Source organism: Monodelphis domestica, chromosome 4 (assembly GCF_027887165.1).
Source record: "Monodelphis domestica isolate mMonDom1 chromosome 4, mMonDom1.pri, whole genome shotgun sequence".
NCBI classification, from domain to species: domain Eukaryota; kingdom Metazoa; phylum Chordata; class Mammalia; order Didelphimorphia; family Didelphidae; genus Monodelphis; species Monodelphis domestica.
In genome coordinates, this window is record NC_077230.1 from 8,800,981 (window position 1) to 8,819,314 (window position 18,334).

Genomic DNA, 18,334 nt, shown 5'->3' on the forward strand with positions numbered 1-18,334 from the left:
TTTTCTACCTCCTTCCTACATTTCTCTCTTTACTGTCCCTACCCTGCTGTAATAAAGCTACTAAAGCTTCTAAGATACTCATAGTTTAATTTTTAATTTTTATAAATGGCGACCTCAACATTTTTTTTAATACTTATATTTGTCAAACCAAACTTAACTATTACAAGTCTCCATGTACAGTATTCTCCTGATTCTGTTCCTTTCACTCTGCATTAATTCTTGGAGGTCTTTCCAGTTCACATAGAAATCTTCCAGTTCATTATTCCTTTCAGCATAATAGTATTCCATCACCAACAGATACCACAATTTGTTCAGCCTTTCTCTAGTTGAAGGGCATCCCCTCATTTTCCAATTTTTTCCCACTACAAAGAGTGAAGCTGAAACTATTTTTGTACAAGTATTTTTTTTATTATCTCTTTGGGGTACAAACCTGTCAGTGCTATGACTGGATCAAAGGGCAGACAGTCTTTTAAAGCCTTTTGTGCATAATTCCAAATTGCCCTCCAGAATGGTTGGACCAATTCACAACTCCACCAACAGTGTATTAGTGTTTGAATTTTGCCATATCCCCTCCAACATTTATCACTTTCCTTTTCTGCCATATTAGCCAGTCAGTTAGGTGTGAGTTGATACCTTAGAGTTCTTTTAATTTGCATTTCTCTAATCAGGAAGGATTTAGAACACTTTTTCGTGTGCTGATTGATGGTTTTGATTTCATCATGTGAAAACTGTCTATTCATGTCCCTTGACCATTTGTCAATTGGGGAATGGTTTTATTTATTTATTTGTAAATTTGCTTTAGTTCCTTATGTATTTGGAAAATTTAATCTTTATCAAAGAGTTTTGTTATAAAACATTTTCTCAGTTTGTGCAAGCAAAGGGTCTTAAGAGTCCTCTGTAATCATTTTCTCACCAGTTGTCTAACTGCCCTACCATCTTCTGAAAGTTCTTGAAGCTACTGCTACTGTTGTTACCACTATGACTGCTATTACAGCTGCCTCCAAAGCCTCAATACTAGTGCTGTTACTTCATTTGAGTCAACCCTCACCTTGATGTCACAGTACTCTTCTGCCAACTTCTTAAATTGTTATATCTCACTCTGATTTTTTGTTGATTATTTTGATTCAAATTTTAATTTGAGGAATTATTTTAAAGTTGTTTATAGGGGAAATTTGGGAGAGTTGAGTGAGTTGCTATCTGTACTCCATCATTTTAGCTCCAGCTCTGACTGTTTTTATACAGATATCAAGGAAGAGAGGTCTCTGCATTCTGTTTCTTTGAAGTACTTGATAGTTTACTTAGAATTTATTTATTTATTTTAAATACCTTGCTCTTTGAAGTCCATAACTTTACTGACCCATCTTTAAAAAAGAGGAACAATGGAAAAAAACTGGTATATTCTGTGTAGAAAAATTACCTTTATATATGTTTTTCTTGTTTACTTGGAAAGGACATCATAAATTCTATAGTTAGCTCCCCTGTTTTCTTCCTCTTGCCAAAAACATAGTTAGAGCAGCTGTTTTCTTCTACTTGCCAAAAACACTCTCCCCATCTTGGTCATATTATAATTTTGCTTAATTTTAAAGACTTTCTCAATTTTAATATAAGACTAGCTGTATACTCATAGAAAACCTTGTTTTTTACCCCATTGAATTTTCATTTCTTTATTTGCAAAATAAAAAATTTAAGCTATGTAGCTCCAAGTTCCTGCAAGTTCTGATTTCTCTGATTCTAGGTAATGAATTAAACTTTAATCTAACTTTTTAGTAACCCCATCCCCTTACAGAATGCAATGTTTCGTTTTTGTCTTTGTGTCTTTAAGGACCAGTATTTTTAAATGTTTGTTGAATTTAATTGTTGAATTGTATCCCTCTCCAACATCTTTGACAAATGATTATTCCCTTAATCTGTAAAACAGAAGTATGAATTTTAGTCTACTGCAACAGTCTTTTAGAAGTGAAAAGCCCTATGAAGGACAATGATGAAAGGAAATGATAAGGTATATATGAACAAAAAGGGAGAGGAAATAATAAAGACTCAGCGAAAATTTATGCTCTCTTTAAACTCAAAATAAAAAGAGAACAAATAAATCATCAAAGACTGATGGGGAAAGTGCAGCTTGAAATGAACTTTACTTGAGTGAGCCATTGGTCTGGAAATTATGACATTCATTACTTACCATTTTTTTCCATTCTCAATAAAATGCAATTACTTCTAAAATTTTCACATATACCTAATCCAATGTGTTTTTCTTATTTTGTTTTAAAGGGAAAAATATATTTCTCAGGATTGTTACAAAATAAAAGGGAAATAATAAAAATGAATTTTCGTAATACTGATGCTTTTTAAGTTACATAAGACACTGCTTGCTAATTTTGGAGGCTTACTCATAAGAGATGTCTTTCACTTCTTTTAAGAATGTAGATCAACTATGTAGATCAACAACTTTTGATTTACTGGAAGAGGGAAATCTTGTAATTATGAAAAATATGTGAGGTAGTGGTAGTAGGACAGTTTCCACTTTGGGATTCAATGTATTTTTCAATTTTATACCCAAATCTCCAGCTTCTTCAGCCTCCAATCATGTTTTTAGACTTGTCTATTTTTTCCCTTCTCCTTTAATTTTTTTTATATTTTATTTGATCATTTCCAAGCATTATTCATTAAAGACATAGATCATTTTCTTTTCCTCCCCCCCGCCCCCCATAGCCAACACGTAAATCCACTGGGCATTACATGTTTTCTTGATTGACTTGTCTATTTTTAAACATGACTAAATTAGAGAGTAGCATGATTTAATTATCCATAAAATCAAACCTTTATTTTACCTATTGGCATTGCCCAGAACAAGAAAAAGAAAGAATTGATATCATCTCTACATGATATTATCTCTCACAGATAACTACAAAATTTGTTTGAGCATCCCTAATCTAGCTCTACTCATACTTCATTATCATCCTACTGAATATACCCCACAAAGGGCGAATAGACTTCAGATGTGTTCAAGGAGTTCCAGCATCAGAAAGTAGAAGTGACATAGCCAATTTATTCTTTTTCAACAGTTATATTATGCTATTATGTTCCAGCATTATAAAGTGAAAGTGATGCACTTTATTCTTTTTCAACTATAATACTATGTTATTGTGTGCAAGGAGAATTTGTGCAATATACATGCAATAGAAAGTAATGGATTTTGGGCCAAAGAAACTCTTATCTTTGAAGACACAAAAGAATTATAATCTGAATCAGTGAAGAGAGCTACTATGATAACAAAAACCAAAAGAAATGCCATCTTCTTAAGAGGGAAGAATTATATCCCCATGGTTTGTTTCTCTAAATATGGATGTGGGGACAAGAACAACTCTTGGATCCTTAAAATGACACACTAATTCCTAATTAGACCTCTGCATATCCCTATCAATTACTGTACAACAATCGATGCTCTTCCTAACAATATTATACTCCTTTCCGTCAAATATACAGTAGTTTAAAGATGATACAACGGACCCATCACTAAGATTCTTCTTAGTCTTCTGATTCCCACTTTGATCATTTGGATGATTAGGGACATAGTCAATAACTATGGAAAAGTGTGGATGGGTGAACAACAAAAAAGAGAAGACCTTGGTAACAATCTAAGACCTTTGTTTCACTTTCTAAAAGCTCTAAACAACATTACTTCAATAAACCTGTGATTTATTTGAGGTGAATCCTCCCTCAAATTGTGCTGATTACAACTAATTCATGCCTTCTAATATTCAAAGAACAAGTTTTGTTTATATACTCTGACATTTTCTCTGTGTTGTATCAATGTATTAGAAGCTATCCATTCAGCATTTATCCTGATGTGTAGTACATACTCAGAGTATTTGTATTTATTTCTTGCTACCTGCTCAGCCTTTCTCCTTTTTGATCTTACAGACCTTTCCACACCACTGATTCTACCTTAACTATTTTATCCAAGACTACCAATAACCTTTTGATCTCTCTGTAGTTTTTGATAATTTGAACTACTCCTTCCTCCTATATGCTCTCTCATCCCTTGGCTTTCATGACACCAATTTTTTTCAGGTTCTCGTATTACCTGTATTCTTCAGTCAACTTTGCTAGATCATCATCCATCTCTGACTCTCTTAGAATGAATACTCCTTATGGATCTCTCCTGAGCCCTCTTTGCTTGTGTCTATACATGCTTTCTTATAAAAGTTATCAGCTTTAAAGAAATCAGCCAAGATGGTAGAAAGGGTACATGTACCCAAATGATCTCTACCAAATTACCTCTGAACAACTTTGATATAATAACTCAAAAACAAATTTTCTGTAGTGACGGAACCCACAAAAGAATGAGTTAAAACGGTTTTCAGGCCAAGACATCTTAGAAGGTCTATAAGAGGGTTCTATAATACCCTGGTGGGAGCAGGCAGAACCTATCTTGGCAAACCAGTACAGGTCTTGGGGTGGCTGAATCAACAGCAATGAATTCTGAAGTTATGAGTCACAGATAATAAGGGAGTCAAGGCAACAGGTCATTATAGGGGTCTCTTTGCTGTCTCCGGGTACAGGCCTCTGTTTCATTGTCTGTACTAATTTTCAAGTCGAAGTCCAGGCCAAGGAGGACCACTAGCACATCCCAATCCTTCAGGTTGCAAGGGAGTAGAAGATATTGGTCATAGTTCCAGGGTATAAAAAAGTGCTTGTGGTTGTTTACAGAGCAAAGCACATGACAAGACAGTATTGAACACACATTTCCTTACATCATACCATCTTATAAGTACTGAAAACTTACAGATCTCCAGAGTTAACTCTACTCTAAAGGCAGCTGTATAAAAATCCTATAGCACTGGGGAGTATCCCCTTCACCACAGAAATTAAATATACCTGAAATAGTTTTTTTTTTTAATTTAAAAGAAAATAAAAAGATTTGGAAAAGAGCAAGCAACAAAAAAAAAAGAAATTCAACAAAGAAAATTATTTTACTAACAGAAAAGAACAAAACAAAAACTCAGAAGACAGCAAAGTCAATACAAATACATCCAAAGTATCAAAAAAATATGAATTCATCTCCAATTCAAAGAGAATTGCTGGAGGATCTTAAAAAAGATTTTAAAAATCAAATAGAAGAGGTAGAAGAGAATTTGGGAAAAGAAATAAGAGTGATGCAAGAAAATCATGAAAAAAAGATTTGACAGATGGGTGGAGGCACACACACACACACACACAAACAAAAACAAGAAAATAATATTGTTTTTAAAAATGCCAATTGGTAAAAGAGACACAAAAGTATACTGAAGAGAAGGACTTTTAAAAAGCATAATTGGACAAATGGAAAAACACACAAAAATTCACTGAAGAGAATTTAAAAGACAGAATTGTCCACATGGGAAAAAAAAGTATACACAAAAAAAGAACACCTTAAAAAGTAAAATTGGCCAGATGGAAAAGGAGGTATAAAGCTTCCTAAAGAAAATAATACTTTAAAAATTAAAATTGGACAAGTAGACACTAATGAATCAATGGCACATCAAGAAATGGCAAAACAAAATAATTAACTGGAGGAATTCTATGTGAACTGGAATGACCTCCGGGAATTGATGCAGAGTGAAAGGAGCAGAACCAGGAGAATATTATGCACAGAGACTTATACATTGTGGCACAATCAAATATAATAGACCTCTCCATTAGTGACAATGCAGTGATTCTGAACAACTCAGAGTTTACAAGAAAGAACACTATCCACATTCAAAGGAAAAACTGTGGGAGCAAAAACACAGAAGAAAAACAACTGCTTGATTACATGGATTGATGGGGATATGATTCGGGATGTAGACTCCAAATGATCATCCTAGTATAAACATCAACATGAAAAAAGTTTTTGACCAAAGACACATGTAAAACCTATTGGAATTGCAAGTCGGTTATGGGTGGGGTTGGGGGAGGGGAGGTAAAGAATAGGATTCTTGCAACCAAGGAATGTTCTAAATTGACCAATTAAATAAAACAAAACAAAAAAAAAAGATAAAGCAAAATAAAAAGAATGAAAGAAATAGAAGAAAATATTAACTATCTACCCAGGAAAAACAGTTGATCTGAAAAATAGATCTAGGACAGACAATTTAACAATCATTGGATTACTTGAAAGTCATGATAAAAAAAAAAAGGAGCTTAGACATCATCTTTTATGAAATTATCAAAGAAAACTGCCCTGATATTCTATAGCCAGTGGGCAAAAATAGAAAAAGAAAGACTCCATTGATCCCTTCTCGAAAGGAATCCAAAATATAAGCTCCCAGGAACATCACAGCCAAGTTTAAGAACTCCTAGACCAAGGAGAAAATATTGCAAGCAGCCAAAAGAAAATAATTCAAATGTTATAAAGCCAAGTCAAGATAATATAAGACTTAGCACTTTCTACAATAAAGGATGAGAGGACTTGGAATATGATGTTCCATAAGGTAAATGAGGTAGGATTACAATTCAGAATCACAATTGAGAATAAACTCAATAAAACTGAGTATAATGCATCAGGGTAGAACATGGATATTCAATGAAATAGAGGATTTTTGAGCATTCCTGATGAAAAGACCAGTGCTGAATAGAAAATTTGATCTCAAATACAGGACTCAAAAAAAGAAGAAAAAGATAATCAGGAAATAAATTCAATATAGTTAAATTGTTTATATCCCTACATGGGAAGATGGAATTTGTAACTTCTATGAATGTTATCATTCTTAGGGCATTTGAAGGAGTATACATAGACAGAGGACAAAGGTGTGAGTTAAATTTGATAATATGTTGTCTAAAAAAATAAAAGATGAGGAAGAGGAATACATGGGGAGTATGGGGAAGGGGAAGGTAGAATGGAGTAGATTACTTTACATAAAAGATGAACAAAAGAGCTTTTTCAGTGGAGGGAAAGATCAGGGAGAGGGGAAAGGGAGACTTTGAACCTTACTCTTGTAAGGATAAGTGCTAAGGGATAGAGAAAAGGCATAGATTGACTTTAAGAGGAAAGGAGGAGAATTTATATACAAACCCTGGGGGTAAAGATTCTGGAAGGAGAGAAGGATCTTGGGATTTGACTGTTTTTAACTGTCACTCCTGATTCTGGCTTTCCTACTGAACTGAAAGAAGGATTTTTGCTCTGGCAACCCCTATGAAGAACTAATCTTGTGGAAAGGTTAGAGATTCCTGGGTTGGAGAATTTGCCTTGGAATAGATTACCTTTTCCCTGGAGTACAGAGATCAACCTCTCTGAGAGCTACCAGTCAAAGACCAACTTAGCTAAGGCAATCCCAAGGGTTTTGTCACCTGGGACTCTGGGTTACCTAGGAAGCCAAACCCAGGCTTGAGAGGGGATTTAGGTTGTCAGTAAGTCCTGTCTTCTTATTAAAGACAATCTGAGTAGTTAGATTAGCAGATAATCAGATAGCATTTGGGGTGTTAGGTAAGAGCAGGGAGTGGATAGGCAGGGCATACAGAAGCAACAAAGAGTACCTCTTGCAAAGTGCATAGAAGTGAGGCTGAGTCTAAATCTATAGTGTTAGGACCCTTCCTACCCTTTTCCCTTACTCCAATTATCAAAATAAACTTGGTTCCCAAAGCCAAAGGGTTTGTACTTTACTGACCCTGGGGAGGTTCCTAGGTGGGTGCTTCTCCTCTCCCATCCATCTAGGACTTTCCAGAACAACCTACCTCCATTTAGTAGGAGTCATATCTTTCACACTTATTATAATTGGCTCAGAGGGAAGAAGATACATATACAACTGGGTATAGAAATCCATCTTACCCTTATAGATAATAAAGTGAGGAAGGGATTGATTGAATAGGGGTGGGGCTGATAGAAAAGTGGATGAATCAGGGTAGGTGGTGGTCAGAAGCAAAAGACTTTTGAGGATGGGCATAGGAAAAGGAAAGAAATTAAGATAAATGGTGGGGAAGAAGGGATAGAGGGTAAAACATTGTAACTATAATGATGAAAATAAAAATTTTTACAGGAAGTCTCTAGTGAAATCCTTATTTCTCAAATACATAGAGAAATGAGTCAAATGTAAAGGAATACAAGTCATTTCCCTTTAGATAAATGGTCAAAGGATATGAACAGGCAGTTTTCAAAGTGATTTAAGGCATCTATAATCATGTGAAAATGCTCTAAATCATTATTAATTAGAAACTTGCATATTAAAACAACTCTGAGGTACTACCCATACCTATCAAATTGGCAATCATGACAGAAAAAAAATTACAAAAATTAGAGATGATGTGGGAAATTGTGGACTGATTTACTTGTTCTAGAAGAGTAATTTGGATCTATGCCCAAGAGGCTATAAATATCTTTTAATTCAGCAATATCATTAGTATCCCAAAAGGAACAAAAAGGAAAAGAACTTACATGTACAAAAATATTGATAGCAATTCTCTTTGTGGTTGCAAAGAATTAGAAAGTGGAAAGATATACATCAACTGGAGAATGGTGGAGGAATTTTTGGTATATAAGTGTAATGGAATACTATTACATTATAAGAAATAATTAGCAGAAGGATTGCAGAAAAATTTGGAAAAACTTATATGAACTGAGCAGAGTGAAATCAGGAGAATATTGTATACAGTAATAGTAATTATTGTACGATGAACAACTGTGAATAACTTATCTATTCTCAGCAATACAATGATCCAGGACAACTCCAAAGGATTCATGAAAAAATGCCATCTTTTTCCAGAGAAAGAATTGATGAAGTCTGAATCTAGACCAAAGCACAATATACATGCATACACACATATATCACTTTCTTAATTTTTGTTCCAAGTTTTTTTCCATAATAAAATTAATATGGAAAAAATATTTATATGATTTCACATATAAAATCTTCATCAGATTACTTGCTGTCTAAGAGAATGGAGAGGAGTTAGGGGAAGGGAAAAAATCAGGACTCAAAATTTTAAAAAACCAAATGTTAAAATTTATTACTTGTAATTGAGGAGAAATAAAATATTATCAAATAAAACAGAATTAAAAAATAAAACTTATTTGCTTCCATCAGGTATCAGGAATCATTTCTCTACAGATAACTACCAAATGTATATGCTCTTCACTAATTTAACTCTAATCATATTTTATTATCAGCCTACTGAATATTTCTCAAAGGAATCACAAACTCAATAAATCTAAAACATATTACTCTATGCTTCTCTGTCACTAGGAAGAGTACCATTCTATACATCTCTGTTGCTCTTAATAATACCACTATCATCTCAGTCATTCTAATTTGCAACTTCTGAGCAATCCTTAATTCTATGCCTCTTACTTGGCTGCCGAATCTCAATGAGTCTATCATATTACTTCTTACTTCCCTTTTTCTCTACATACATAGCAACTACCACAGCCCAGGTCCTCGTCACTTCTTGCTGGAGTATTGTAGCCATCTCCTAAGTGGACCCTCTCGTAAGGCATAGAACTAATTATTCTCAAAAATCATCAGCAGTTCTCCATCATTGATAGCAGTAGTCTCCATTTTTTTTGGATTATACATTCTTATAAGATAAAAATGTTGAACATCTGCCCATAATAAATGTATATTTACCTCTGTGTAAATTTTACAACATATTACTATATTAGATATGAAATTTACACAAAGAGTATATATTAATTTTCAGGGCGTGAGGTCAAACCTCAGAATTGCCTTCCTTTGCATTTCTCTTATTATTGGTATTTTGCAGCATTTTTATGTGATTTGGAAAACTTTGCTGTTCTGTTGAGAATTGTTCATGTCCTTTTACCATTTTCCATTGGGAAATAACTATTAGGTATGTGTGTGTACATGTGTATATGCATATACGTGTACACAAACACACACACACACACATAAAATGGGATTAAGGAAGTCTTCGTGTCCTCCAGACCTTTACGCTGATTCTTTATGACTTGAGTTGCCAAAGGCAAACCACTTTAGTGTCTGAGTCTCTATTTCTTCACCTGGAAATTAGTGATCATGATAGCCACACTACTGTCATATATGGACGTGAAGTACAAATCAGCTCATATACATACAGGGATTGGCCAACCCTAAAGGAAATGCGATGTTCTTAGCACCATGGTGGCACTTTAGTGGGTGCTGAGTAAATGTTTATTGCCTTTCCTTTCTCTTATTTCTCTCATGGGCAAGTGATTGCTGTATGATTCCTTTTATGGTTTAATAATTAGTTTGGGGTTTCGGCAAAGTTTGCCTTTAGTCCATCCACCCTTTTACACACTTCTCAAGAAACCCCACCTCTCAGACAGTTCTATTTCAATTGGTCTCTCTTGAACCTTATCTTTATCCAACGCTTATCTTATCTTTCCAGCACAATTCATGTGTCTTGTATTGCTTTCCTTCAAAATGTATTGCCTGATCAAATAAATTTGTGAAAGCATTAAATAAATAGCTTCAGCAGGCTACAATTGCAATCTCATGTGAAATTTGTAAATGAACAGGAACCTTGTAGAGACACCATGGAGTGACTTTAATACTGGAAATTTATGAGGCATTTTGATTTGGCTGAAATGTGTTTCACTACGTGGTCATCAACCGTGCCTTTCCATACATTGAATTGGAGACAGCATGCTTTGGGGGAAGAGGCCCTGGCTGCAACTGGACTCCGGGGGCATCATTTCAAATCCCCCTTCTGAAGCTTACTGCCCTTGAAAAAATCATTTGCTCTCCTTTGGCATTAGTTTCTCCATTTGCCAAATGAATGGGTTGGACTACATGCTCTCTGTGGTCCCTTTGGATTCGAGATTTATGATACTATTATCAACATATGTTTCCTGTAAACCAGAATGGTAAGGACTACTCGCATACAGCAGCCAAAGTCCAAACCTGATCCTAGGTTTGGGGCTGCCTCTACTGTGTTATTAGTGCCGAGATGGACATTTTTAGACTTCAAATTCACTCGGAGAGTTTAAGAGGTTTGTCAACCTGGGTCCTTTGGTCAAAATGGACCCAATAATACCCAACAGCAAATACTCAACAATAATCCTGAAAAATGTCGGATGCTTAGATGAGGTTAATAATAATATATAATAATAATAATAATATTCTCTCAAGAGAATACAACAGAATTTATTTCTGCTTCTTTAAATTTTTTTCTCTCAATGTGTGCTTATGAGTGTTTTGTATCTACTATTTAGTTGCAAATGGAAAATAAATGTATATGTACAAAGGAAAGGAACACCTGAGTGGAAAAGGAGGAGGGGTGGACTAACCGAGCCCCAAGATCCAGTAGAGAATTGTAGACCTACATAACAAATGAGTAGTAGATCAAAAGCAATTTGTTTCCCTTTTAATCTTAAGAGTTTCATTTCCTGAATCTTACACAAGCAATTAAGCTTCTGGTTTCTTTTAATGACCACAGACCTGGATGTTAATTAATTCACACCAAGATTAAGCTCATTTTCTCCTCCTAGGCAAAAGGTTTCAAAACAAAAAATTAGCAACAATTCATTTTTAATACATGAAAATGATTTATTAATGAACATAATTTTGACATATAAATAGATTTTGAAAGAAGGAAGTTTTGTTGGTGGCCTGGTGTCTAGTACCATGATATTTAATCTAAAATAGCACATTTATTTAATTTTCAATCACATGATTATAAAATTCCTTGAGAAAAATCAGTGTGTTGTGCGTGGTTCCTGTTATTTGTGATAGCTAGGTAAAACATTTGTAAGTTCTTACTCTCTGCCAGGCACTGTTGTGAATACTCAAGGAGAATAATGGAGACCTCTGATCTTAGCCAGAAGTTAAGTTCTACATATCAGTCTTCAGGAGGAGAGGACAGACGTGCTGTAGAGTAGAAATTCAAAGTGTGAAAAATAATCCCGGGGCCCATCCATGCAGTCTTCAAGTTTTTAGTTCCCTCTAAAAATAGAAACAGTGGTTAATTTTTCTAAAATGTCTAAACTATTGCTTTCTATTTTAGCAGTTTTACCATTTCTGTTCAAGTAGGCTTCTCCACTCAGTACTATTGAAACTTTGGGATGCCATTGAAAAATAAATTTAGAGCACACAACAGAAAGCTCATGGTGTAATCTATATAAATATATAGTTAATTCTTTGGTAAAGCATTCCTATTCCCCCCAAACAGAGGCCACAGATTTAGTTAGCAGCTTGTTTGAAATTGTATCAGTCAGTAGATATATCTATGAATACATGGAAGTATGTATGATCCCCATTCACATCTTTTTTTTTTTTTAAACACTCATCTTCCATCTTGGAGTCAATACTGTGTATTGGCTCCAAGGCAGAAGAGTGGTAAGGGCTAGGCAATGGGGGTCAAGTGACTTGTCCAGGGTCACACAGCTGGGAAGTGTCTGAGACCAGAGTTGAACCCAGGACCTCCCGTCTCTAGGCCTGACTCTCAATCCACTGAACCACCCAGCTACCCCCTCCCCATTCACATCTTGAAGAAGATAGCAAGCAAACTTTCATTAAACTCTTCTATATTTTCTTGGTGGCTACAGAAATTCTCATCTCACATGGACATGTACTGATAATTAATTACTAATTCAGTCATTCTATTCCATAAACATGTATTAAACACAATGTATATGACATTGTGATAGGATCTGGGATTATACTATTAGACTCTATTCTCCAAAAACATATAGTAGTGGAGGTCTGATGGAAGTCACAAAGCTAAAAGATTATGACATTACTAAACCAAAATATGTAGCATGAGTGGAGTTTAAGAGGAGTGTGGAGGAATGGTCCATGCAAACTTTCTTTGAAGGGTGGAAATGAGAAAATGTGAGGCAAAGTTACTCCTGAGTTGAACCCTGAAGGGAGGAATATGACATGTGGAAATAGAGGACGAGTCATTTAAAAAGCAATAGGAGAAAGATGGAGCCAATGTGGCAGAGTGGTAGAAAGCAATGCAGTGAGCTCCTTTCCACAATTTCCTCCAAACAGATCTAAAAATGCACCAAATCTTGATGGAAACATCCAGAGAAAGTCACATCCTAGGCTATTATTGATTAACCCCTCCTCATATCCAATCTGTTGCCAAAGTCTATTGATTTCACCTTGGTAATGTCTCTTGAATATGCCCCTTCTCTTCTCTGACATTGCCACCACTTGAGGGAAAGTCTTCATCATCTCATGAACAGACGATTGCAGCCTGCAGATGGGTATTCTTACTTCAAGTCAATCCCTACTCCACTCTATCCTCCATTCAGCCACCAAAGTGTTTTTCCTAAAGGACCACGTCATCTCCCTACTCAATAAACTCTAATGGGTCCTGTGACGTCCAAAATCAAATACAAAATCCTCTATTGAGAGATCAAATTCTGATATAACCTCGCTCCCTCTGACCTTCCCAGATGTCCTTTACCATACTCTCAACCATACAGTCTTCAATTCTATGTCAGACCTTACTGTTTCACAAACAAAACACTCTATCTCTTAGCTCTGGGCATTTTCTCTGGTTGTCTCCCATGTCTAGAATGTACTTCCTTCTCATCTCAGGCTACTGAATTCCTTGGCTTCCTTTAAGTCCCAACTAAACTCTTACCCAAAGGAAGCCTTTCCTAACCCTCTTAATTCTACTGTCTTCTCTCTTAAAATTATTTCTTTTTAATCCTACCCATGAATTATTTGGATTTATTTGTTTGCTTGCTGTCTCCCCAACTAGATTATGATCCCCTTGAGATCAAAGACTGTCTTTTTCCTCTTTTTACATATCCAGTACTTAGCATAGTGCCTTTCACACAGTAGGTGCTTAATAAATGTTTAATGACTGACTAATTGGATTCTGTGAAAAGGAAAGAGAAGAGGGGCAGTGGAGCAGAAGCAGGTTGCATCAAATTCAGAGATCTATTACTAAGCACACCCTGCTCTCATCATTCTGCTCTTTATAAAGAGAGGTCACAAAACCAAGTGAAAGAAAAGTATAAAAGAATAGGATAGAAGGAAAATATTCAATAATCAGCCAAACTGAGAAAATAAATGAGATGAACTCACTCATAAAACTGAAGAGGACAGAAGTGAATTAGGAAGCAAAATCCAACAAAATGTTTTTTATAAGAAAGACACTTGAAACAAAGATTGATGGGAAATTAAGATAAGGGACTGGAGCAAAATATATAATGCTTCAGTTGAATTTTAAAAAGACAAAAGTAATCATGATCTTATATGAGGAGAAAGCCAATATAGGCTCAATTAAAATAGATAGACAGGAAAATTAATATTTGCTAACAGATTCCCTAGAAATTGAATTTATCAAAACCAAATACACATGTACCAAATGATATAGCATCTAAATATTTTACAAAAAAGATTTAATGGAAAAATATCATATAAAATTATAATAGTAAGGAGTCTCAATGTAATCCTTTTAAGACCTAGATAACTTGAACCAAAGAATAATGAATTAATAAAAGATTTTAGAAAAGTTAGATTATTACACTTCTGGAGATTGGAGAAATACAAAAGAAAAGGGTGTACAATTTTCTCAACTATAAATGTTAATTTTACAAAAATTGACTGTAGTTTAGGCAATTAACTGATTCAGCAGATAGATTGTTACACTTGGAGTCAGGAAGAATTAAGTTCCAACCTGACCTCAAACACTTACTAATTGTGTAACCTTAACTTCTTTCAGTATCAGTTTCCTCATCTGTAATATGGGGATAATAATTACGCCTAACTCTCAAGGTTGTAGTGAGGATCAAATTATATATATATATATACATATATATATTTGTGCTTTGTGAGTGTTAAAGTGTCATAAATTTTAGAGTTATTATAAAATCCTAGAAACAAATGAAGAAAACAAGAAATGTGAAATTCATATTTTATGGCCTACAACACAATAAAAATATATTGGAGAAATTATTAAAAATTAATTGGACTTTAAATAATTTATTTCTGAAAAATGGATAAGTCAAAAAAACCTGTATAATCAATAGATAATTTCACTAAAGTTCATGACAGCAATGAAACAACATACCAGGATTTTTTAAATGTAGCTGAAGTAGGCTGTAGGGGAAAATTTATATCTCAACATTTTCTTCAATAAAAGAGAGAAAGAACACATCAAAGCTAAAAGAATAGGAAAACTAAGAGATCAAAACCTCATGATTAAACGTCAAAATAGAAATTCTGAATACCAAAGTTGAAAGCAAAAACCTCATTGAACTTATACATAAAAATAAGAAATGCTTTTAGGGGACCTGATGGGATCTCTTTAGTTTGAACCAGAGAGCTATCTGGAGTTCAAAGCGAGGTACAAATAGAGGAAGCTGGTTATACAGTGAGATACCAACCTCCATCTGTTCGTGTATCCAGTCCAAGAAAGAAGTGATACGGGTGTAGACCCCTGGTTTATTTACATCAGCACAGCCAATTCCAAAGCTGGTAGCCCCTACCAACTTCCAAATCTTCCTCTCTTCACAGACCAAAGGTCCTCCACTGTCACCCTTAATGTGAAAATAAAATGAAACAAAATGTCGATCAACATCAATTTAACCTCATATACTAGGACACATTGTTGTCTAAGCATGAGTGACTAAATAGCAAGGGATGAACATTTCAAGCCTTGGATGTAATCTTATTAATTTAAGTTCATCAGTAGCTCCTGGATCTCCCAATGGACACTAGATACACTTAAAAAAAAAACAAAAAACAAATTTTACCTTCCTTCTTAGAATCAATACTCTGTGTTGGACCCAAGGTAGAAGAATGGTAAGGACTAGGCAATGGGAGTTAAGTGACTTGCCCAGGGTCACACAGCTAGGAAATGTCTGAGGTCAGATTTCAACCCAGGACCTCCCATCAACAGATACACTATTGAAGGTGCCTCTTACATCTACTATAGGACATCTTGGAGGAGGAGATCACCAGTACTGAGACAAGGAACCCAAGCTATGGCCTAGAGTTATCTGGACTTGGAGGAGGGAGTTGGACAATGCAGAGCCAAAGTGAAAGTGATTACTTAGTAGTCATCAAAGTGTTTCACACTCTTCCATTTTAAGTCTTATCCATTTAAGAGAATATAGTATTTTACTGCTGCTGCTTGCTTAAGGGTTTGTCAAAGTGTGTTTGTGAATTCCTTATATTAAGCATTTCTTATACAGAAGAAATAAATAGTTGTCCAACATTTGGTTTACACCGTACACAGAGTCTCCCTTTTTTGGAGAAACCCTAGAGATAAGGCAAACCCAAGACATGAGTGATTCACTTTAGTACTTGGGAGGAGGGAGAATGGGGAAAGAGTAGAATTCTTTTTTCTAAAGGTTCTTTGGTTCTTGTGAGGGACCTCATTTTGAAGAGGGAGAGGGGGCAGAGACCCAAGTTCTCTGGGCCCAGAAAAATGTATATTGTTATACGTGTATCCATTTATACTTAAAAATATAAAATAGCAAAGCCTTTTCCATGTGTCAAAATCTTTGTGTGTTGCCACTTTATTTCCCCCTAACCTTATAGTCTGAGCCAGCATGATATGCAGTATCCCAAGGGAAAAGGTTGTTACTCTTCCATCAGAAGGCTTTGTTCCTTACTTAAGAGAATAATACAAGGCCATCCTCCTGACTCTGACCAAAAATATTTTAAGACACTATTCTTTGGGAAAGCTCATAACTATATTACATATCTATAATCCTGAATGTCTAATTTCAATTATTTCCTGATTGCAATCCTGAAATCAGTTGATAACCAGGTCTCCCAACTATTCCAGTTATAATTTCAGAGACAGACAGAGAAAGACAGACAGAGAGAGAGAGAGAGAGAGAGAGAGAGAGAGAGAGATACAGAGACAGAGAGAGAGATACAGAGAGAGAGAGAGACAGAGAGACACAGAGAGAGACAGAAAAAGAGAGAGACAGAGACAGAGAGACAGAGAGAGAGAGTTCCCTAGCTTCTGGGATCCCAGAGAGACAGAGAAAGAGAGACAGAGACAGAGACAGAGACAGAGAGAGACAGAGACAGAGACAGAGACAGAGAGACAGAGAGAGAGAGACAGAGAGAGAGTTCCCTAGCTTCTGGGATCCCAGATAAACCTTCTAATACGTCCCTTGTTAACACACTTTTAATAAACAGGAAACACTCTAATCCTACATTTCCATCCACCTTCAGCTAAGCTCAAAGATCTTAAACCATAGAACTCCAAGCTGAGCTTGCTCCTCACCAATTATGGAATTTCTTCCAAAAAAATAATAAGAAAACCTAATATATAGTAAAAATGTAACTTTTCATTTACAAAAAAAAAAAAGAAATCTGACAAACTATCTTAGTGACTGGCATGGAGATATGCTAAAGTCAGTTTATAATGGCTTTGGAAAGTTGATTCTTAAATATTCAGAAGGAGCCTAAAGCCTTGTAGAATGATGAATGCTAAAAATCGGGCAGTAACACAGATTTAGAGAATGGACAGAATCTCACTCCCATCTTAGTCAAGTGTAAGAAAATCTCTTAGTACGTGGACACAAGCTTTAGAAGAGGGCTTCTTCATTTTCCTCTCCAATGTGGACCTTACGTAACCACATAATATCTCATTTGGAGTGATCTTTGGTGCCAAATGTAGGACTTATAATGCATGGTAGAAACTGATCATCTCGTTTTTAAATTTCTACAAACTAACATTTAAGACATTCATTCAAATTTCTGCAATGAATGGCCATAATTCAAATGCACACTAAGCAAATCACATAAGCCACTCTCAAGCAAATGCATCTTTTGTCATTCTGGAAATTTACCTTCCAATTATCCAAAAAGTGACTATAACTCCAGGAAGTGTAAATAACGTAGAAGTTCAATATAAGTCTAAAGTACAGATTTTTTTTTTGCTTAAATAGGCCCAGTTAAGCTTCATTTTACTGTCTTGGCATTTTAAGCTCGTTTGAATAAGTTTTAGTGAAAACTCCTTACCTGACAACTGTCTACACCACCCTGTAAATAACCTGCACAGACCATTGAAGGAGCGATGATTCCACCATACACATCCTTATGATTACAAATCTTGTTTGAAATTAAAGGAACTGCCGCATGGTTCAAGACTGTCGAGGCATCTCCTGTTGCAAAATATGTGCAGATATTTCATTAGAAGTACATTAAAAATGATGTGTATAATAAAGGGAAAAAATCTAAGTATAGAAACTATATATGTGTGTGCATAAATATATACAGACATATATACATATACATAGATACATACATATATGAAAGTCATTCTTACTAGAAGTAGGATTTTGATGAATATTTCTATAAAATTAAAAAAATATAAAAAAATTTCTATTAAAATTAAAAAACGAATCTCTATTTCTTATTGGTAAATTCATATTTCAATATAGCAGGTTTGTCCAAGT

The 18,334-nt window shown here is 35.0% G+C and overlaps 1 protein-coding gene across 1 annotated transcript in view; it reads right to left on the reverse strand.

Annotated features, from left to right (window-relative positions):
* Positions 1-11,477: 11,477 nt before the first annotated feature.
* The window catches only part of TMPRSS3 (transmembrane serine protease 3), a 58,779-nt gene continuing 51,922 nt past the window's right edge, over positions 11,478-18,334 (reverse strand). Inside the window, exons 11-13 of the mRNA XM_007493179.3 lie at positions 17,898-18,040; positions 15,299-15,451; positions 11,478-11,894 (exon numbers count right to left, since the gene is read on the reverse strand). Coding sequence (XP_007493241.2) covers positions 11,877-11,894; positions 15,299-15,451; positions 17,898-18,040 — 314 coding nt within the window. The 3' untranslated portion in view covers positions 11,478-11,876. The remainder of the gene's footprint in view (positions 11,895-15,298; positions 15,452-17,897; positions 18,041-18,334) is intronic.